The sequence below is a fragment of the Mesocricetus auratus genome, unplaced genomic scaffold (genome assembly GCF_017639785.1).
Source record: "Mesocricetus auratus isolate SY011 unplaced genomic scaffold, BCM_Maur_2.0 Super-Scaffold_100007, whole genome shotgun sequence".
In the NCBI taxonomy this organism is placed as follows: Eukaryota; Metazoa; Chordata; class Mammalia; order Rodentia; family Cricetidae; genus Mesocricetus; species Mesocricetus auratus.
The window spans coordinates 29,822,587-29,843,476 of NW_024429191.1; the positions used below are offsets into that span (position 1 = coordinate 29,822,587).

At 54.2% G+C, this 20,890-nt stretch overlaps 2 protein-coding genes across 5 annotated transcripts; one reads left to right on the forward strand and one right to left on the reverse strand.

Annotated features, from left to right (window-relative positions):
- The first annotated feature begins 7,280 nt into the window (after positions 1 to 7,280).
- Mgat4b (alpha-1,3-mannosyl-glycoprotein 4-beta-N-acetylglucosaminyltransferase B) lies at positions 7,281 to 16,711 on the forward strand. Its single transcript, XM_005071857.4, has 15 exons — positions 7,281 to 7,447; positions 12,358 to 12,543; positions 12,638 to 12,778; positions 12,867 to 13,000; positions 13,414 to 13,460; positions 13,695 to 13,808; positions 13,983 to 14,058; positions 14,205 to 14,319; positions 14,599 to 14,729; positions 14,930 to 15,037; positions 15,120 to 15,313; positions 15,679 to 15,757; positions 15,842 to 15,929; positions 16,008 to 16,120; positions 16,211 to 16,711. The coding sequence occupies exons 1-15, from the start codon at positions 7,351 to 7,353 to the stop codon at positions 16,232 to 16,234; spliced, it is 1,647 nt and encodes a 548-aa protein (XP_005071914.1). The 5' UTR covers positions 7,281 to 7,350; the 3' UTR covers positions 16,235 to 16,711.
- A 1,037-nt stretch (positions 16,712 to 17,748) lies between these two features.
- On the reverse strand, positions 17,749 to 20,040 carry Ltc4s (leukotriene C4 synthase). Of its 4 annotated transcripts, none has more exons than XM_013114805.3 (5): positions 19,883 to 20,040; positions 18,794 to 18,893; positions 18,647 to 18,717; positions 18,480 to 18,561; positions 17,749 to 18,111 (listed from the first exon to the last, which is right to left on the reverse strand). In XM_013114805.3, exons 1-5 carry the CDS (start codon positions 19,938 to 19,940, stop codon positions 17,847 to 17,849), a joined length of 576 nt encoding a protein of 191 aa, XP_012970259.1. In that variant the 5' UTR covers positions 19,941 to 20,040; the 3' UTR covers positions 17,749 to 17,846. The 4 variants fall into 4 exon arrangements, with proteins under 4 accessions (XP_012970259.1, XP_040604458.1, XP_040604459.1 ...); XM_040748525.1 differs by having other exon boundaries at positions 17,969 to 18,191; XM_005071855.4 differs by having other exon boundaries at positions 17,969 to 18,212.
- Between the last annotated feature and the right edge of the window lie 850 nt (positions 20,041 to 20,890).

Genomic DNA, 20,890 nt, shown 5'->3' on the forward strand with positions numbered 1-20,890 from the left:
GGATCTCTGTGAATTCAAGGTCAGCCTGGTCTACAGAGGGAGTTCTGAGACAGACCCCAAAGCTACATAGAGAAACCCTGTCTACAAACAAACAAATAAACAAAATAACCCCAAAAGAAGCTTAATTGCATTGATTTACTTATTATATATATGTGCACACATCCACGCTATGAATGTGGAGGTCAGAGGACAACTTTTGGAGTCTTTATCTCCTACTACCATGTAAGGATGGGGAGTCAAACTGAGGCCCCCAGGATTAGCTGCAAGTGCCTGTACCCCTGAGTCATCCCACTAGTCCTGGCTATTGTTGTTAATTGTTTGAAATAAGATACAGAATGGTGAGTTTCTGTTGGATTTTTCACATGTGTGTGAATCATAGGCCTATGAATTAAGCCAAGCCTCTAGTCCAGCATGGGGGAGGCAGAGGCACAGGGACCCTGATTTAGAGGCTAGCAGGGAGACCTTGACAACAACAAAACCCCACAAAATATTATTTTGCTTTTTTTGTTTGTTTGTTTGAGACAGGGTTTCTTTGTATGCCTTGGATGCCTAGAACTACCTCTGTAGACCAGGCTAGCTTCGAACTCACAGAGATCTACCTGCCCCTGCCTCCTGAATGCTGAGATTAAAGGCGTGCACTACCAGACTCAGCCCAAATATCAACTTAAATTTGGGGGTTTGTTTTCTGTTTTTTATTTTAATATTAACCATGGAGTTTATTAAAGGGGGGGAGCCAGAGAGGGGGAGGAGAGAGCCAGAGAGGAAAGAGAGCGAGAGAGAGAGAGAGAGAGAGAGAGAATGTGTGTGTGTGTGTGTGTGTGTGTCTATACCACAGTGCACATGTGGAGGTCTCAGAGGACAATTTGTGGAAATCCATTCTCTCCTTGCACCGTGTGTATCTTTGGGATGGAACTGGGGTCACTAGGCTTGGCAGTAAAAGCCTTCACTCTCTGTGACATCTCACCTTTGTATGTCACCTTAATGAGGGGGGGATTATAGACAAAGAGATGAGTTTTAGGAAAGATAACATGACTTGTCAGTTCTTCTGTAAGAATGCTCATTTGGGTGTGCCTGGGTGTCTCTGGAGTTAAGGCTCTGAGACTGACTCATTCTCTGGTTAATTCCAGCAGAGAGCACTCTGGGAGTCTGCTGTGAGACATGTGAGGGAGCTTAGGTGAGAGCCTGTTCTCAGCTGTGCTCCGCCTTCCATTCCAGCACCCAGGCGCCTTCCATTCCAGCACCCAGGGAACCTCGGGCAGATCTCTGTGAATTCAAGGCCAGCCTGGTCTGCATACCAAGTTCTAGGACAGCCAAGACTACATAGAGAGACCCGATTTCAAAATTAAACAAATAAATAAAATAAAAGCCTGTTCTCAAATGCTGTCGGCTCAGAATAATTTCTCTGCAGTTCTGGTTTAATACTGCATTCTGGACTTTCACCCACAAGAGCCTGTCTCTGGTAGCTGGTCTAGCTTCCTCTCATTCCTCTCATTGCCAAAGGAAGGCTCATCTTGAGATTTAAATGTAAACTGTAGGCCCTGTTCTTCCTGCTTTTTGTTGTTTTTGGAGACAGGGTTTCTGTGTAGCTTTGGCTGTCCTGGAACTTGGCTTTGTAGAACCAGGCTGGCCTCGAACCCACAGAGATCCTCCTGCCTCTGCTTCTTGAGTGCTGGGATTAAAGGTGTGCACTGCCACCACTGCCTAACCAGTCTTCCTGCTTTTTGATCTCAGGACAAAACCTTAAATAAACTGCTGAGTACTGTACTCACAGCACTTGGGAAGCAGTGACTGGAGGATCAGAAATTCAAGACTAGCCTTGGCTATATTGAATCAAAAAGAAATAAGAAAAATCTAAAGTAAATAAATTCCTGACAAGATGCATAAAGATCCTTCCCCCTGTAAACCTGGGGCCAGGATCTTACTGGGCTCTCTGTCTGCACTGGTGGGGAGCGGGCACTGTCCCTTTAAGGTTTATTTGTGTCTACTGAGAACAATTACTCTGAGACACACCCCACACCCCAGACTTACAGTTAAACTCACTTTCCATAGGAGGCCCTCTACTCTTCCAGGAATGATTGTTTTCCCTCATTATAATCTTGCCAAGCTGCATGGACCTTGCCTCTCCAGCCCTAGGCAAGGTGGACAGGTTCTGGCAGGGCAGTGGCCAGAGCAACATCAAAGCATTCGTGTTTGTATTTCTTTGTTTGGTTCGATTTTTGTTTCCAGAAGCAACCTTTACTCTGTAGGCCAGGTGACCTGGTACTCACTATACAGTCCAACCTGAAGTAATCCTCTTGCCTCAACCTCCCAGGTATTGGGATTATGGGCACATGCCATCATTTAAAAACATCTTTTTTTGTTTTTGTTTTGTTTCTCGAGACAGGGTTTCTCTGTGTAGCTTTGGAGCTGTAGACCAGGGTGCCCTTGAACTCACAGAGACCAGCTTGCCTCTGCCACCGCTGCCCAGCTAAAAACATCTTTTATTCTTGTTTTTTTTATTGTTTTTTCACAGCAAGCTTTCTCTATGTGTCCCTCTCTATCCTGGAACTTGCTCTGTAGATCAGACTGGCCTCGAACTCAGAGAGCTACCTATCAATGCCTACTGAGTGCTGGGATTAAAGGTGTGTGCCAGTGCTGCCCAGCTTTTTACTTATTCTTGGGAGAGAGACAGAGAGAGACAGACAGAGACAGAGAGAGACAGAGAGAGACAGAGAGACAGAGAGAGAGACAGAGAGTGTGTGTGTGTGTGTGTGTATGTGTGTGTGTGTGTGTGTATATGCGCGAGTGTGCATGTGTGTAGGATCTCATATAACCCAGGCTGGCCTTGAGCTGCCTCTGGAGCAGAGGGTGACCCTGAACTCTCTTTTAAATTTTTTTGTTCTAGGGGCTAGAGAGATGGCTCAGAGGTTAAGAGCACTGACTGCTCTTCCAGGGGTCCCGAGTTCAATTCCCAGCAACCACATAGTGGCTCACAACCATCTACAATTCAATTTGGTGTCCTCTTCTGGAATGTAGGCAGAACACTGTGTATGTAATAAATAAATAAATCTTAAGAAATTTTTTTGTTTTGTTTTAATGTATTTGAGTGTTTTGCTGGCATGAATGTATGTATTCAATGTGTGTGCAGTGCTCTCAGAGGCCAGAAGAGGGAGACTAATTCCCTTGTGAGCTGCCTGTGGTTGTTGGGGATTAAATCTTTTCCTCTTAACAATTGAACTGTTGGGGCTGGAGAGATGGCCTAGTGCTTAAGAACACACTCACTGATCTTCTAGAGTACCCAGGTTCAGCACCAGGCAGTGGTGGCGCACGCCTTTAACCCCAGCACTCGGAAGGCAGAGGCAGGCCTGTCTCTGTGAGTTTGAGACCAGCCTGGTCTACAGAGTGAGTTCCAGGACAGCCTCCAAAACCACCTGTCTTGAAAAACCAAAAGAATAAAAAAAATTCCCAGTACCCAGATGGCAGCTAACAACTGTCTGTAACTTCAAGATCTGATACCTTCACACATACATGCAAGTAAAAATAAATAAATAATTTAAAAAACAGAGCTATTAGCTGGACTCAATCCTCTTGCATCCTCCTCTTAAAAGCTGAGATTATAGGTGTATCCTACAGACCCATGTTTTATATGTCAATGCCTTACAACAAATCACTAAAATATAAATGTCAGAAAAATATTTGTAAAAATATATGTGTAAATACCCATGATTCTTGTTTTCTTGTTTAGTTTTTTTATTTGTTTGTTTGGTTGGTTTTTGTTTTTCAAGACAGCTGAGGCTGTCCTGGAATTCACTTTGTAGACCAGGCTAACCTCAAACTCACAGAGATCCACCTGCTTCTGCCTCCTGAGTGCTGGAAGTAAAGGCATGTGCCACCACCACCCAGTCCCATGATTCTTCTTAACTTGTAAGATCTAGAGGCAGGACTAATATCAGAAATATGAAGTGCCTGCCACATTTCTAGTTGAAGTAGATGAAAATCCCTGTGATTTCTGTTGTGACATAGGCTGGCTCCTATTCCTAATCGAAGGGCACATCAAGTTTCACTTAAAACATGCATGGATTTTATATTCCTCTCAGCTCTATTCTTTTTTTTTTTTTTTTTTTTTTTTTTTGGTTTTATGAGACAGAGTTTCTCTGTATTGTTTTGGAGGTTGTTGGTCCAGCCTGGCCTTGAACTCACAGAGATCCGCCTGCCTCTGCCTCCCGAGTGCTGCGATTAAAGGCATGCGCCACCACTGCCTGGCCTCAGCTCTATTCTTGGCCCTCGCTCAGGGCAGGGTTCCTAGACCACCTCCAAAGGTTGTCCCAGAACCATGGCTGGGAGCTGTGGCCTAACGGCTGGGTGTCCTACAGGCTTGTAATCCCAGCCCTGGTCTGAACAGTGAGTAACGAGACAGCCAGTTGTTACATAGTGAGACCCCAAATCTGAAAAAAGAAGTGGGGACAACTGTATTTCACTTTGTGACAAGTGAGAACAAAGGGAGAAACACCCACAGCTGGGGTTTGAAAAGGGAAGCAGGGTTTTTCTGGGCCCATGTGGTTCCATCTTCTTGAGTGAGTCTTCAGGACCTGAAGTTGAGCCTCAGGTAAAAGCCAGTCCCCTGCTGCAAGGATGAATTCATTACTACAAAGGCACAAGATGTGGAAAATAGGACACGTGCCTGGCAACCGCTGCCCCATTTTAAAGGGAGACAGAAGCCTGCAGGTAGATAGGCTGCTTCCAGGTCCTACCTGACCATGGGCTCTACCTAACACCATGGGCCTGTTTCTACAGAGGCCCTGCTTCCTCCCTTATCAGGGACCTCCATGGGCTCCTCCTCATTCCTGCTCCCCTACTCCAAGGTAGTCATGGGATGGAGGAGGAGCTCAAATATGGTTACTGTCCCCCTCCTTCACATACCCTGGTTTAATAACTGCAGCATTTTTCTCAAATCATCCCACTTTAAAACATTTTTTTTTTTGGTTTTTCGAGACAGGGTTTCTCTGTGGCTTTGGAGGTAAAACATACTTTTTTGTTTAGTTGATGTTGGAAGTGAGTGCTATACCCCTCAGCTACATCTCCATCTCTGACACACTTTCGTTACTTGATTGTTAGATTTATTTTTTGTGTGTGTCCACACACGCATTCTCCTGCAAGTGCTCTAGTGCTTGTGCTCCTACCTATTGAGCCTGTAGGCTTGGTGGTGTCTGAGCCCTACAGAGCTGGAGTTACAGGAAGTTGTGAGCCACCTGATATAGCTGCTGGGAACCTAACTCAGGTCCTCTGGAAAATCAAGCAATAAGTACTTTTAACCTTAACTGCTGAGCTATCTCTCCAGCCTTATTGTTCGTTTTTGGGACAGCTGCATTATATAACTCTACTTAGCTTAGAATTTTGAATTTTCTGTATATATCAGGCTGGTCTCAAAATTTTTTTGTTTTTGTTTTTGAGACAGGGGCTTACTATATACCTCTGGCTGGCCTGGAACTCACAGAGCTCCACCTGTCTCTAATACTCATGTACTAGGATTAGAGGCATGTACCGCATTTTACTGGCTCCACTATTTTTTGTTGTTGTGTTTTTAAATAAAATTAAGACCTTATATGACTAAAATGAAAAACCTACTATTCTTGCAACACAGAGAAGACTCCTGTGGAAATACAGACAAACCAGAATAGTTTCCTTCAGAGGGCTCCAACAAGATCAGGTGTGGAAATAAGGCTGTAACCTGCTCTAAGTCACTCCAAACTGTACAACAGCGGTTTTCCGGCTGAGCCTGGCTTCTTGTGCCTCCCCCCCTTCCCTGCCACCTCAAGATTTCACTATGTAGTCCTGGATGGCTTCAAACTCCTAGAGATCCGCCTGCCTCCTGGGTGTGGGCCACTACACTGTACATATATATATTACCATCATCATAGCCTCTACTTTCCTGAGACCACCACCTCCCCTCCTGCAAACCAGCCCTTGATCACAGCCGAGCACACCACCCTGAGCAGGGCCCTCTGAGACATACACTCAAATACACATGCATGCGGAGATCAGAGAACAAATTGCAGGAGTCATTTCACTCCTTCCACCCTGTGGATCCTGAGGAATGGAACTCGAGTGGTCAGACTTGGTAGCGGTCATCACGCGGGTCCTGCCTAGCTCCATTTTACAAAGTCGCATTTGGTTCCATTTTGAATGGCGGTGAGGCCCAAGCAGGGAAGTAGACATGGCGCTACCAAAATGCATGCCCAGAAGCTGCCCTCCTGGCCCAGCCAGTCCTTGTGTGTCCAGTCCAGTTCCTGGTTCGGCAGAGGTCTGGGGGTAAGTCTGTAATGAGTCCTTATATGAAGGCACAAGACAAGACCAGCAATAAAAGCTGAGGCGGCCGCTGTACAGATCGGAGCCAGAGCCCGGAGTCACCCAGCGGACCTGGTGCCCCTCTAAACTGCAGGTTGAGCCTGACTCTCGCCCACAGCACGCCTGGCACCGGGAAGCTAACTGGCTGGGTTTCGGAGGGTGCTCCACACCTACAAACAACGACTCGGTTACTCCTGAGAGCGGCCCATTGTCCTTGTTCCATAGAGTAGGAGCGCCTCCCCCATCCTCAGCATACCATCCGAGGCGCAGCAGAGACTGTCCTGGGAAGGCAGAACTGGTGGGCGCAGGCGAGGGCAGCGGACACTCCTGGACGCGCCGGCCAGCTAGAGATAACCTCAGCCCGGCCACTCGAGTCCCCTCCCAAGTCTAGACCCTCTGGGTCGGGAGGAGGGCTTGAAGGTCTGGATGTGGAGAGTTACCCATGGGATCTTCCTGGAAGCGGAGCTGTGGGGCTGGCACTTCAGCCGTCTGTCCCTGCTGCATAGTAGCTGACCTTCATTCCCCACCACCGTAGCCTTGACTTTGCTGAGACCGAACCACCTCTCCCTCAGGGCGCTCTATTCCACGCGCGCTCCGTGGTCCCGAGCCCGGCCCACTGGGATCCCGGGCGCTGGCCTCCCACCCCGCCCCCTCGCGGTGCTCCCAGCGGCAGCGGGTGATGCGGCCCCTTTAAATCCCGGCCGCCCCGCCCTTCGCCGTCGACTCGGCGGCGGTCCCGTATCTAGCCGGGCCGCGGCTCTTGCCGCCTTGCCCAGCCCTGCCCGGCCCCGGCCCCGGCCCAGCCTCCGACCGAGGCCGCCAGCACCCGCGCGCCGCAGAGGAGCAGCCCGTCCGGCCCCCGCCCGTCCCTATTCCCGCCCAGAGCGCCGCCGCCTCTTCCGGACCCGCAGCTCCCCCGCGCTCCGGGGCCGGGGCCCCCGCCGCCTCCCGGCCCCCGCGCCCCGGCCCCGGTCCCCCGGGCCATGCGGCCTCGGCCCCGCCGGCGCCCGCCGCGCACCGGAGGAGATGAGGCTCCGCAATGGCACCTTCCTGACGCTGCTGCTCTTCTGCTTGTGCGCCTTCCTCTCGCTCTCCTGGTACGCGGCGCTCAGCGGCCAGAAAGGTGAGCCCCCACCCCGCGCAGGCCCGCACCGGGTGCACCTGAGCCCCTCCCATCCTCGCCCCACTTGTTTGCTGCTGGCATAACAGAATTTCCCGGGCCCGCCTGGCCGAGGGCGAGCGGTGACCAGTTCCCAGTCCCTCCGTGCGGCGCTTGGGACTGGCGTCTGCCTGCGGTTATCCTATGCCTAGGGGCGGGCGCTCCCACTGGCAAGTTAAGGACCTATGGAGTTCCCACAGAGGGGCAGAGACACAAGGTCACAGAGCTAGTTGTAATCAGGTGGACCCAGGGAATCCGCTGCAGGCTCTTGGACAAGAGCAGGCACGGGGTTGTTGAGACAGGTGAGGAGATACAGCCAAGGCATCCATCCCCCTGCCCCATCCACTGCTGTGCTCTGCTGCAGCCTTGCTTCTGTAAGTGCTGCTCCCTGGGGGCCTACAGCCTCCCCCACCCGGCCCCAAGGACTCCCCTGGAGGGCCTCCTGATCAGCTAGCCCAGGAATCTGATATGTGGTCATTTTGTGGGGTTTCCTTGGCCCACCTCTGCTCCTGATACACCTTTGAAGCTTGGGCAGGCTGGGACCAGTCCACACTATAGCCTGTGTGCCTGGCCAGCCCTCTTGGGAGTAGAGGGGCACAGGCCCCAGCACTGTCAGGAGTTCTTAGAGCTAGGCTGAGTGGCTGACTGAGAACTGAGGATCTGAGAGGCCATGATCCACCCAGCCTGAACACAGGAGGCTCTTCGAAAAGCTGCTTCCTTCCTTCCTGCCTTCTGGTCTTCCTGTCATATCAGGCTGAGGCAAACTGGCCTTCTCCCTCCCTCACACGGGCTCTCTGTTCCCCAAGGTTATGCTAAATGAGTCTGGGGAAAAGCCAACTCCAGCCACCAGGATCCTGCAGGCCCAGCCATCTCTAGGACTCGCCTTGCTTTGATGGAGGCCTGCACTGGCCTTGAGAGACTCATAAGCCAGGAACTCTGAGGAGAGATCGCCTGTCACACAGAGAGAGGGTGATGGGGTGGAGGCTATGGGATGGGATGAGCTATCAGGAAAGTGTATGGCCAGGGCAGAGTTACCTGTAGGTAGGGTGTGTCACCCAGGAGGATACATTTTGAGCCCTTGGGAGAGTGGCCATGGAAGACCATGAGGCTGTAGTGGGGCTGTGTCTGAAGAACTGGGACCAAGTTGTCCCATTGTGGGTAGGACCACTAGCCCTTGTGTCTCTTCTTCAGTTAGGCAGTGGTTTCTGTGAGCTTCTTACAGCAGTCACATGTCATCATCTGATGTCAGGACACCTCCTGAGGAAGTAACCAGGAGACTGACACTCTGAGGGCCTGGGGAGCAAGAGAGCCAGAGAAAGGTGTGGCTCAGATGCAGAGGAGTTCTTTCTGAGGGACAAGCCCAGGAGCCTGTACCATGGAGAGGGTGGGGACTGGGCCAGCCCTGTTCCAAGGGTGTCCAGCAAGGCCAGGTGTCTGGACATCAGGAACCTGGGCTGGGACTTCATATTTTTCCATGCAGACAACTCAGGAGCAAGCTCATAGGGGAGCCATGCTCAGCCAGTCAGCCACTAGCTTGGAGCTGCTTTCCAGTTTGTGGTGGAGAGGGCCCAGTACTTAAGGGAAAGGCAAAAGAACCGGAAAGGAGGATGCAGGCAGGGAGCCAGAGAGGAAAGACACAGCAGGAGCAGGGGCCACCCTAGAAGCCGGGGTAAGAATGGAAAGGACTCAGACTTGACCAGATGCCCCTGGGATCCAGGGCCCAGGTTCAGTGCAGCCTTGGCTATATCTGTTGAGGCAGCCAAACATGCAGGAATCAGACTATAGCCTCAGCTGAGCAGCTGCTGAGTTTCCACCTGAAGGGAGACAGCCACACAGCCCTCCTCAGTGTCCAGGGTTACCCTCTCACTGGACTGGATGGCAATGATGGGCCCTTCCTCTCCTAGAGTCCTTGGAAGGTGCAAGACCTGGAGACAGAGTGGACACCTGCCACTCCCCGCCTCTGCCTCCTACCTTCTTACAGGTTCATAGTAGACCTTTGGCTAGGCTTGGCATCTTCCTATGACCCTGGCCCTTTCCCCTACTCTAAGTACAGTGTTCAAAGTTTGTACCCCAGCTTAGCTCTGAAATCTGTTTTCTCTGCCAAGAGGGAACCAGGTGTAATATTGTGGTTTGTAAGCCTCGGGGCATGTTTAATTATCCTGCTTGCAGGATATCACAGGTCCTGTAGCCAGTACAGTCTATTATGGTATGGCCCACTGGTGCAGTCCACCCCTGGGCCAGCTCTATCCTGCTTCCCTGGAATAGGAAGTTGTGAATGGAAGCCAAGATCCTCTGCTTCCCAGGAAGTCCTATCCTGACCTGCTCCACATACCCAGAGAGACCCAAGAGTCCCCAGGCCCTTATCACTGACCTACATCACGTACCTAGCACACTAGAGGTGTGGGGTGCCACAGGATGGTTTAGTGAAGTCTCCCACTAAGAACAACCCATAGGGAGGCAGTCACACAGCTTGAGTTTCTGGATGTGAAGCGTGCAGGAACAGAGGGGACCCCCAGTCTGTAGAGACCTGGGAATATGATCACTGAGCTCTTGTAGGAAGCAAACAGCAGGTAGAACGGAGCCAGGAGAATACGGTGGGCTGCTAAAGGAAAGGTCCCGTGGAGTTCAGAGAAAGGACCCAGGATCAGTGGGTGGACGGCAGCCAGGCCCAGGAACCCAAGGGGCCCATTACTTGCTGGTAAACACTGGAGCAGGAGAAGGGAGGCCAGGATAGGGATCCAGCTGTGCCTAGGCCTCGATGGTCAGGAAGGTTCAGAGACGTGCCACCCACCGTGACCTACCTATGGCAGTCTAATGCAGGCAGAGCTTGGCTTGCTTCCAGAGCTGAGTAGGTCTGAGGGAAACACAGGCAAGAGTCAGATCAGTGTTACTTCCCTGATCCCCTTCCATGGCTCCACCTCAGGGCTCCTTGGGATACTGCCAGTGGCACAGGCTGCCCTTTAGCTCCACTCTGAGGGGAAGGCAGGGACTTCCCATCCAGGCCACTGTGACATACCTCCCCGGCTGACTCTGATAGTAGTCTATCCCTCAACCCTGTCTGCTGTGGTATAGCCCAGCGCTGAGAGGGTGAGGTTGGGGATGGGCTCTCAGTGTTCAAGGGTCAGGTTTCCAGGGTAACCTGGCCCCTGAGCCCAGCTCTCAGTCTCAGAGATCAGGTAACTCGACTCCCTCTTCCTCCCCCTTCAGGGCCATACCTAAGCCAGGGTGTGGCCTGGGACGTTTTCCCTGGGTAAGATAGAGTATTATATGGGGGGGGGCGGGGCTCCACAGGTAAGGGATGCCTCAACAGAATTCACTTGGCTTTTCTGTCTCCAAGCCTCTCCCTTTCCCTTTGACCTAAGTAGCATTTAGATATCTGCCCTGGTTGCTCTGAGGAGGAAGTGTGTGTCCTGAAGTGACTCCATTTGCCTTGAGCCTTACCTGTGGTTTACAGGCTACAGGGATAACTCATCCGCCTTCTGGGGCTGTTTGCCCACCAAGGGTTTGATGCCTGGGGATGGGCTTGGATTTGGAGAGGCTTCCTGGACTCAAAGAGAAGGCCTTGACGGCTGGGCCAGATGATGTGGGATTCAGGCGGAAGAAACAGCTTGTGCAGAAGAAGCAGAGGGAGGTGTGTGTGACAGCAAATAAAGGGGCAAAAGCCAGCCAGACGAAGGCCTTGAGAGCCCAGGCTGGCAGGAGCTGCTGGCCCCTCGCCAGGGAGATGCTGTTCATCCCTCCTGCTGTGGGCCCCTGCCAGAGCAGTGGGGCCAGGTGCTTCTCACCCTGGGGACCCTCCTCCACCCTCAGGCTGCTCCCCTCAGGGTCCCAGTTACCCCTGCACGACAGCTGCTGCCAGCTTCGGAGTATAGCTGAGGGTCTGACAGTTCTCCTCAGGGTGGCATGCAGACCCTTCTAGGTGATCCAAGCCTAACACAGACCATTTGTCGTCAGGGCTCCTGCTGTGGACTGGTTGAGCAACCCCTGGTCTAGCTAGTGAATTTCATCTGTTGATCTGAGCTCTGGGTGGGTGTGAGGTGGAAAGAACCCAGTGAGTGAGCAATTAGTCAATTAGTGACAACATGAGCGCACACGCGTACACACACACACACACGCATGCACACACACGCACACACACACCACACACACACAGACACACACACATGCATGCACACACACACGCGCACACACATACACCACACACACACAGACACACACACATGCGCACACACACATACACCACACGCACACACTCGCACACACATACACCACACGCACACGCTCACACACACATACACCACACACACCACACACACGCACACACACGCACACACACATACACCACACACACCACACGCACGCACGCACACACACGCACACACACATACGCCACACGCACACAGCCTGCAAGAACACATAGTCACAGGTCCTGTGCCCAGCCAGTCTCAGACCTGAGAGTCTAGGGAGTTTGGTTATACCCATAGAGCCTTAAGGATGGGATTGTCTGTCGTCTCAACCTTGAAGGGAGCTGGTGGGTGTAAAAGTTTCGTCTGAGGCTGAGGACTGCTCCCTAGAACTGGGAGGTGATCATACCCCTCCCTACCTTGGATATATTAAAGGATGACATAGCTGGGTGGAGAGAATACTGACAGTGCTAATCTTGCTGAGGGCTTTTCAACCCCATTCTGAGCATCTGTGTAACTTCACATGAACTGACTGGTATGTGCCCCGTAGTTGGGGTGTGGCAGGCATACCTCTACAGGTAGGTGTGCTGTTGCACAGACAGGCGTTCAGTGATGACATGCTGTGGGACCGGGTCTGCAGGAGGCTGTTCCTGGTGTTAGCCTGTTTGTCAACCCCCTGCTCCCCACCAGGTGACGTGGTGGACATTTACCAGCGGGAGTTTCTGGCACTGCGAGACCGTTTGCACGCTGCTGAGCAGGAGAGCCTGAAGCGCTCCAAGGAGCTAAACCTGGTGCTGGACGAAATCAAGAGGGCAGTGTCCGAGAGGCAGGCGCTGCGGGACGGAGAGGGCAATCGCACTTGGGGCCGCCTAACTGGTGAGCTCCAGCGGGATGGGGTGGATGGAGGTCTCTAGAGCTGGCTGTTTTCAAGCCCTGCAAAATCTGACCTGTCCCTTTCGGAACCACTCAGAGGATCCGCGACTGAAGCCGTGGAACGTCTCGCACAGGCACGTGCTTCATCTGCCCACCGTCTTCCACCATCTGCCGCACCTTCTAGCCAAGGAGAGCAGTCTGCAACCCGCAGTGCGGGTGGGCCAGGGCCGCACCGGAGGTATGGGTGTGGCCCGGGAGGGGCGAGAGGCGGGCAGAAAGGCTGTCCCCGGAGCCCTGTCCAGTGTCACCCCTCCGCGCCTCTGCAGTGTCCGTGGTGATGGGCATTCCAAGCGTGAGGCGCGAGGTGCACTCGTACCTGACTGACACATTGCACTCGCTCATCTCGGAGCTGAGCCCGCAGGAGAAGGAAGACTCAGTCATCGTGGTGCTGATCGCCGAGGCGAGTGGCCCTGGGCACAGGAACACGGAGGGGAAGACACCCAGTAACAATCCACCAAAAAGAGAAATGCAGACCACGGCGGGGGCGGGTGACAGGGACACAATCAGAACTGCAGTCATTAGTTTCATTCACTAATGGATCAAGACAAAAAGTTAAAAAAAAGATGAACCTTTGCGCCCCCTTGTGGGGACACTAGTTATCAGGTCCCTTCGTTCCCACACTTCTGGGTTATCTCAAAAGGCTGTTTTCTGAGGTAACTGTGACCACAGCCAGGCTCAGCCCCTCCATCTCTCTCGGCACTCAGGACAGGAAGTCACTCACTCCTTTATCTGGGGACATCTGAAGCCCACACTCCTTCCCCTTCCCCTTCTAGACCATTTTGGGTGGTAGCTAAGCTAAGTGTCTTCCCACAGACTGACCCACAGTACACCTCGGCAGTGACAGAGAACATCAAGGCCTTGTGAGTACCAGCAACCGGGAACCCTTAAGAGGAGCTCTGCCTTGTGTGGGGAGGGGCTTTCCTCCTCTCTTAAAAGCCTGTGAGGGCCCCAGTCTTTCTGGAACCCCAGCGCCTTGGGAGCCTAGTGGAGGAGGGACGTTTGTAGTGAGCTTCCTAAGGCAAGGAGGTTCTGGGGAGCTCCCAGCCCTCTTCTGCCTCTGGAGGCTGCACACCCACTGAGCCTCCCCCACCCAGGTTCCCCACAGAGATCCATTCTGGGCTCCTGGAAGTCATCTCCCCTTCCCCTCACTTCTACCCTGACTTCTCCCGCCTTCGCGAGTCCTTCGGGGACCCCAAGGAGAGAGTCAGGTACTTATGCTCGGTACCCCCAGCAGTCTGTTGGTGTTAGACCACTTCAATGCCTCTTTGGACCCTGTCTGGTGGTTGGGGTGGGGAGTGGGCGGGGTGGGCCCTGCCTGCCTCAATGGCTTCTCTGTGGTGGCATCATCGTCTCTGCTCTGAATCCCCTCCCCCGCCCCACAGGTGGAGGACCAAACAGAACCTGGATTACTGCTTCCTCATGATGTATGCCCAGTCCAAAGGCATCTACTATGTGCAGGTCAGCCGGAAGCTTTTCTCCTGCCCTCCCCAGTCCTTTTTGACCTTCCCTTGCCTGCTCTGCACACGGTCACGCGTGGGTGAGGGACCCCACTTCTTCCCTGTGTCAGTCCTGAGTCCCTGGCCCCACTATTGCTCCCTGTGCAGCTGGAGGATGACATTGTAGCCAAGCCCAACTACTTGAGCACTATGAAGAACTTTGCCCTCCAGCAGCCCTCCGAGGACTGGATGATCCTGGAGTTCTCTCAGCTGGGCTTCATTGGTAGGCCACCCCCATGCTGGTCCTGCTGGTCCTGCTGGTCCTGCTAGCCAGATGACAGTCCCACCTCTGCCCCTCCATCTGCCATCTCTCAGCCCCAGTGCCTTGCTAGTGAGCCTTGCTGAAGTGCCCGTTGTATGAGGGTGTCCCAGGGTCCCCAGCCCTGCCCAGAGTCCTCTCACAAGGTTCACTGTGAGATGCTCCACATTGGCCCCACAGGGATAAGAAGTGGGTTTAGCAGTTCTTACTACTCAGAGCCCTTTCCCCTGACTTCCCCCTCAGGGAAGATGTTCAAGTCATTGGACCTGAGCCTGATTGTGGAATTCATCCTTATGTTCTACCGAGACAAGCCCATCGACTGGCTCCTGGACCACATCCTGTGGGTGAAAGTCTGCAACCCTGAGAAAGATGCGGTGAGCAGTGGATGTTTGGAACCAGCACAGAGAAGGCAGGCCATCGATGAGCTGCCAGCTCATACTGTGTTCCTGGCCATGTCTTGGTGGCAAGGAGAGAACGCTGCTAGCTGAGGAAACCCCCTGGATATCCTAAGGAAAGGCCCCATCCTTGGGATCTGGGCTGAGCTGAACACTGAGGTGTTACTCTCTGTTCACAGAAACATTGTGACCGGCAGAAGGCCAACCTTCGGATCCGCTTCAAGCCGTCCCTCTTCCAGCATGTGGGCACTCACTCCTCACTGGCGGGCAAGATCCAGAAACTGAAGGTGGAGTGTGCCACAGGGTTTGCACAGAGCATGGCAGAGGCAGGACTGGAGGGTGGCGCTGATGTCTGCCCTTCCTCTCTAGGATAAAGATTTTGGAAAGCATGCTCTCCGGAAGGAACATGTGAACCCCCCAGCGGAGGTGAGCACAAGCCTCAAGACGTACCAGCATTTCACCCTGGAGAAGGCCTACTTGCGAGAGGATTTCTTCTGGGCCTTCACACCTGCGGCAGGAGACTTCATCCGCTTCCGCTTCTTCCAGCCGCTGCGCCTTGAGCGGTCAGTGCTCCCTGGGGAACTCCGGGGCAGTTCGAACACCAGTTAGAGGCCTCAGCATAAATGCCTGGGTCTTTAGGTACCCCTTCTAGACCCCTTGAGGGAATTATGTACCCCCCTCAGTCTCCTTACTTGAAAAGCACTACCCATAATAGTACTAACTGCCTTGTGAGGACTAAGGCGGCCAGATCTTTAGGTACTCAGTGACAGCCCTCACCACAGACCCTGGCTGCCTTGCATAGCCACGGACTGTCGGAGATGGTGCCCAACCTCCCCTATCTCCTGGAGGCACCAGGCATAGCGTTTCTGCTGGGCCTGGGCAGTACCTCACCTTTACCACAGCTCACCAGCCTGCTTGGCGCCTGTAGGTTCTTCTTCCGCAGTGGGAACATTGAGCACCCAGAGGATAAACTCTTCAACACTTCTGTGGAGGTGTTGCCCTTTGACGTGAGTATGGTGGGCACGGGCACGGGTGAGAGCTGAGGCGCCTCCTCCTGGCCAGCCACTCCAGCCCTGCTGCTTTGCCCACAGAATCCCCAGTCAGAGAAGGAGGCCCTTCAGGAGGGCCGCTCCGCCACGCTACGGTATCCTAGGAGCCCTGATGGCTACCTCCAGATCGGTGAGTAGGACAGGGCCTGTGTGGGCTGGGCGTTTGGGTGTGGCTTTTGTTTTTACCTCTAAGTACTGCCTCCCACAGGCTCCTTCTACAAGGGCGTAGCCGAAGGGGAAGTGGACCCTGCCTTTGGGCCCCTGGAAGCACTGCGCCTCTCCATCCAGACTGACTCCCCAGTGTGGGTCATCTTGAGTGAGGTGAGATCGGCTAGGTGCAGGGATGGGTCCAGCCTGCTAGACCATAAGAAGCCCCAGGGCATCTGCTTATTCTGAGCCTGACTCTTGCAGATCTTTCTGAAAAAGGCCGACTAAATGGAAGGCTTCCAAGGGTGCTCCGTGGCCGGCTTTGGAGCCCACGGTTCCAAGGGTGTTGCTGCTGCTGCTGCTGCCGCCCCCAGAGAACCAGGCATATCCACCCCACCTGAAGGGTTCTGCCTGGCAGGCGGCTCGGGCTGGCCTGGGGTCCACCGCTGGCCCGGAGGCCCCAGAAGCTGGTGCTGCGCCGGGCCGCGGGAGGAGGCAGGCGGCCCCCACACTGTGCCTGAGGGCCGGCCTGCTGCCGCCCAAAAAGAACCGTACTGAACCGTTTGCCCCTGGCCGGTCTGCTTAAGCCAGGCCTTTTTAGAAGAGCTTTTTCTTGGGCGCCCGCTCTGTGCGGCGCGAACACTGGAATGCATACACTACTTTATGTGCTGTGTTTTTTATTCTTGGATACATTTGATTTTTTCACGTAAGTTCGCATATACTTCTATAAGAGCGTGACTTGTAATAAAGGGTTAATGAAGTGTATGCCTCATAGGTGCGTGTTCTGGCCAGGCACTTGCATGTCTGCCTGTCTGTATTTGGCCTATACCCATGGGTTCCCAAAACTTGCGATGGTGAAGATTGGGGTTGCTCACCAATGCTGGGAGACTCTCATCCAATGCTGGCTGGTTACTTGGTGAAGATGGCTTTGACCTCTGTCCGGCCAGGGACTGAGTCTCTCAAGCCCCCTTTTCACCATGTCTGGTGTACCTCCACATGACCTCATTCCCACTTAGCAGGAAGGTCTTGGACACTGAGTCAGTAACTGGGGGTTTCATGTACCCAAAGGTGTGCCTACCTATTCTATAGGAACCCCTTCCAAAGTGTTCTCATGTCATCTTGGGCTGGCATCACATTACCCACCCCAACTATTGTGAAGACCTGAGCTCCTGAGTGCCTCAGTGGGGGAGGTGTTGGCCAACTTCTTTGTTGTGCCCCCCATGGTGGTCCTCAGTGTCTTCCTCCCTGCCCCTCCCCTGGTATCATATGATAGGATCTTTGTGTGTGTGTGTGGCAGGGGCAGGAGTTGGGGGGAGTGGAGTGGTCGAGACAGTCAGGCTGTCCTGGAACTGTAGCCCAAATTGGCCTTGAATTTGTGCTGCAGCTTCCCAAGTACTGGGATTACAGCCATGAACCACAACACCTGGCTCGTACTGGGGTCTCCTATAAAATACATGGGCCATCCCCACCCACCTCAGGGCCTTTGCACACATTGTTGGGCCTCTTCCCCAGTTCTGGCCCTCCTCAGGCACCCTAAGGTCCACGTGAGAGAACATATCGCTGACTACATTCCTGGTCGTGCACACCGCTCTGTGGGCCTCCGCAGGGGTGTCCTGAACACCTACACCCATCTGATGTTGGAGATCTAGTGCTGATCAAAAATAGGGACCCCGTTCTCACTTGAACCAGTTCTCACAAACAGCTGGTTCTAGTGAAGTCGGGCTGGGTGTGGAAGACAATGCACACAAGATTCTGGCAGCCGAGGCTCAGCCTGAGAGGAAGGAGACACCAGACACAGAAAGAAGGGTGAAGGGTAGCTGTTTCTGGAAATAACGTCAAGGCAGAGGTAGCTGCGCAGGCAGGCAAGGTGCCGTCTAGAGGAGGGTATAGCGAGAGAAGCTCAAATCCAAGCCGGCCCATGCCGCCTCCCAAAGCCTGGTTGCAGCCGTAGGCGGCTGGGGCCCTCCAGGGTTTGCAGCCCTTGGTAAGCAACCTTCTCCCACCCAGAGAATGTAGGCGGGACCGTCGTGGGAACTTTAATTAGAAACTGGGATCCGGGGGCGGGCACCCCCGCATTTTGCTCTAAGCTCTTCTCCAGTTGCGCTGACAAGGAGGTCCTTCGCCTCAGGCCATCTGCAGGAGCGCCTGGATCCGTCTGAAAAGAGCTGCCCGTAGCGTGTCGGGGAGGAAGTGGACTAACAAGCCCAGCGCAGCCATCGCCACCAGCAGCCAGAGCGCGCGCGCGCTTGCGTACAAAGGAGCCAGCCTAAGGGCAGAGCTCAGTGGGAGCTGAGTCAAGGACCCGCCCCGAGCCCTAGGCCCCGCCCCACATATCCAGACTCCACCCCCACCATGCTAGGACCGCTTCCAGGCCTCAGCTCCGCCCCTTGGGCTAGGTCCGCCCACCTGCCGCCCCCTAAGGCAATCTCTTTCCACCAGTCCCCTGCCTCGGATCACTGCCTCCCACCCGTAGAACCGAGTCCCGGAGCGACCCTCCCCTGCCGCGCTTTCCCGGAAGTCCGGCCCGAGTTACCTGAGCTGCGCGGAGCGTGCATATCCCTGGAAGTAGCGGAGGCGCGCGAACAGGTAGAACAATCCGCACAGGGCTGCGGCGCCTGCGAAAGGCGAGGCGGCGCTGTGAACACGCCCCCGCCACCCGGGACTCCCCCTCCCCCAGCGAGCCTCCGCACTGTCCCGCACCTTCGTGAAAGAAGATGCCGGCGACCCAGAGCGTGGCGAGGAACAGCGGGAAGTACTCGCTGCAGTTCACCCTGCGTTGCACGGGCTGCGTGAGCGCGCGGCCGGGCTGGGCTGACACCCGAACCCGCCCGGACCCGCCACACTCACTGGGCTCGGAAGACGCGCTCGAACTCGGGAGGTCCAGAAGTGAGTGGCGGCGACACGTGGAAAGCCCTGCGCGCAGAGATCACCTGCAGGGAGAAGTAGGCTACGGCCGTGGGGACGTGGGAGTCAGGTGTGGCGTCCAGCATACCTGAGGCAGACCCTGTCCCCCCTTCTCCCTGCCTCTCCAGAGCGACCCCCTTCTAACTCCCTCCTCCGACCAGCCCCATCAGCGGTGTTCAATGGAGAGGATCTGTCCGCCCGAGGGTTGACTGGGGTTACCTGCCGGTGGGAGGAGCCACAGGAGACTTTACCTCTTAACTATTTGACTTGCAAAGCATAGGCAAATATCCACCTCCCGTTCTGCACGTCTAGTCTGTTAGTCCCTGAGTAGCCAGTGTCCCAGGAAAGAATTGGCACAAGGAATAGGAAGCACAAGTCCTGTGGGCTAAGGGACCCTGGTTTCCCTCCTATAGAGTCAGCCAGAAGGGACCCTGCCTCAGGCCAGGGTCACTCAAACCTGGGTCTCAGTGCCACCAAACAATGGCATAAACTCTTGTCTCAGTTTCTCTGTTTAGACATCACGAACCCAGCCCTAACTCTGGCAGATAACCCTGCTCCAAGTGCCTGTAATAAGGGCTCTCCCAGTCTAAGCCCATCACTATCTCACTATTAATCAAACTCCAAGCAGACACCAGCCCCATCACAAGGCAGCTATCTGATATGCTGTCCTCGGAGGCTCCTCAGCCGTCTTTGCCATCCTTCAGCTGGTCCCTCGCTTGTGCACAATCCCCCTTGACTGGGCACTGCTCCAGACCTTGGCCCATGTACATTTTCCATGGCTCCCCTGTAGACACTCCTTCCGGGATTCTTCCCCACTCCAGGGGAGTATTAGCCCCTTAGCTGGGTCTCAGGCCCTTTGAGGCCAAGACTCTTGAAGAGCCTGGACCTTGGCACCAGGACCCCAGGCTGGAAGTGTCCTGTCTTTCACCTGGGCCTGGGCCTAGGCCTGCCAGCACCCCCATTCCCTACCCCAAGAGCCTGAAGGACAGAGAGCAGGACAGAGACCTCCCCCCCAGACAGGAGCTAGCCCACCTTGCAGTAGAACTCCCAAGAGGGTGACGGTAGCCAGAAGAGCCACGTCGTCCTTCATGGTGCCAGCCACGGGCAGAGTTAGCTGCAGAGTTCTTATCAGCCAGTGTGCTGCTGGCCAGGAGAGGAAGAGCCTAGCACCCTCCCCACCCCTTCTCAGTAGAGGCGGGGAGGGGTGGGGGCCTGACTGTATCCACAGAGGCAGGAAGCCCGGCCAGGCTGGGAAGGTAGAAACCAGGGCTGTGGGCAGCTTGACAACTTCCCTCCATTGTTCTAGACCCTTCTGTGCTCAGTCCTGTGGTGGCAGCACTCAAGCTGCTTCTCCAGGCCCACCCAAGCCTTGTGCTTCCACTTACCATGTCACCCAAGCCCTGCTCCCTTGGTGGCTTCCCACTGGCGTTTCAGACCTTCCTTAATCCTGCGTTCAGTGTCTCGCTCCCACCCCTACAGTTGTTTAACGTGTATAGCTCGTGTCTGCACCCCATCCAGAGCCACTCTGTAATGTAAAGTGTTGACAACATCCTTCCCAACTCCCTTTGGCTTCATGATGCTGTCCAGGTGTCCACAGCCACAACGGGCCTGCTCCTGTCCGTGCTCTCTCTAGGCATCCTGAGGCCCACCACCCTCCAAACTTCAGAAGCTCATGAATCATAGCTTCCATCCTTGCTTGGGCTGCGGGAGAGCATTGCTTCTAGGCCAGGGTATTGGCTCAAGGCACTGGTCCTTCCCTTCCTTAGCCCAGTCCTTCACATACCAGACAGAGCTGACAATTCCTCCACTGCCAAACTTGTGGTGTAGGTATGTGTGCCAAGGCTGACGGAAGAAAGACAGACCCAGATCTGGAAACTTCTTTAGCACTTGGGGAAAGGAAGCTCAGAGTATGGAAGCTGAGGATTCATCTTGGTGAGCCCTTGGCGTCCCAGAGCCCGCTCCTTGGGTGTGTGGCTCCTGGACTGTTTTGCCTTGTAAAACAGTCACTTCTCTTTTCTGATGAAGTTGACTTGAGGTGAA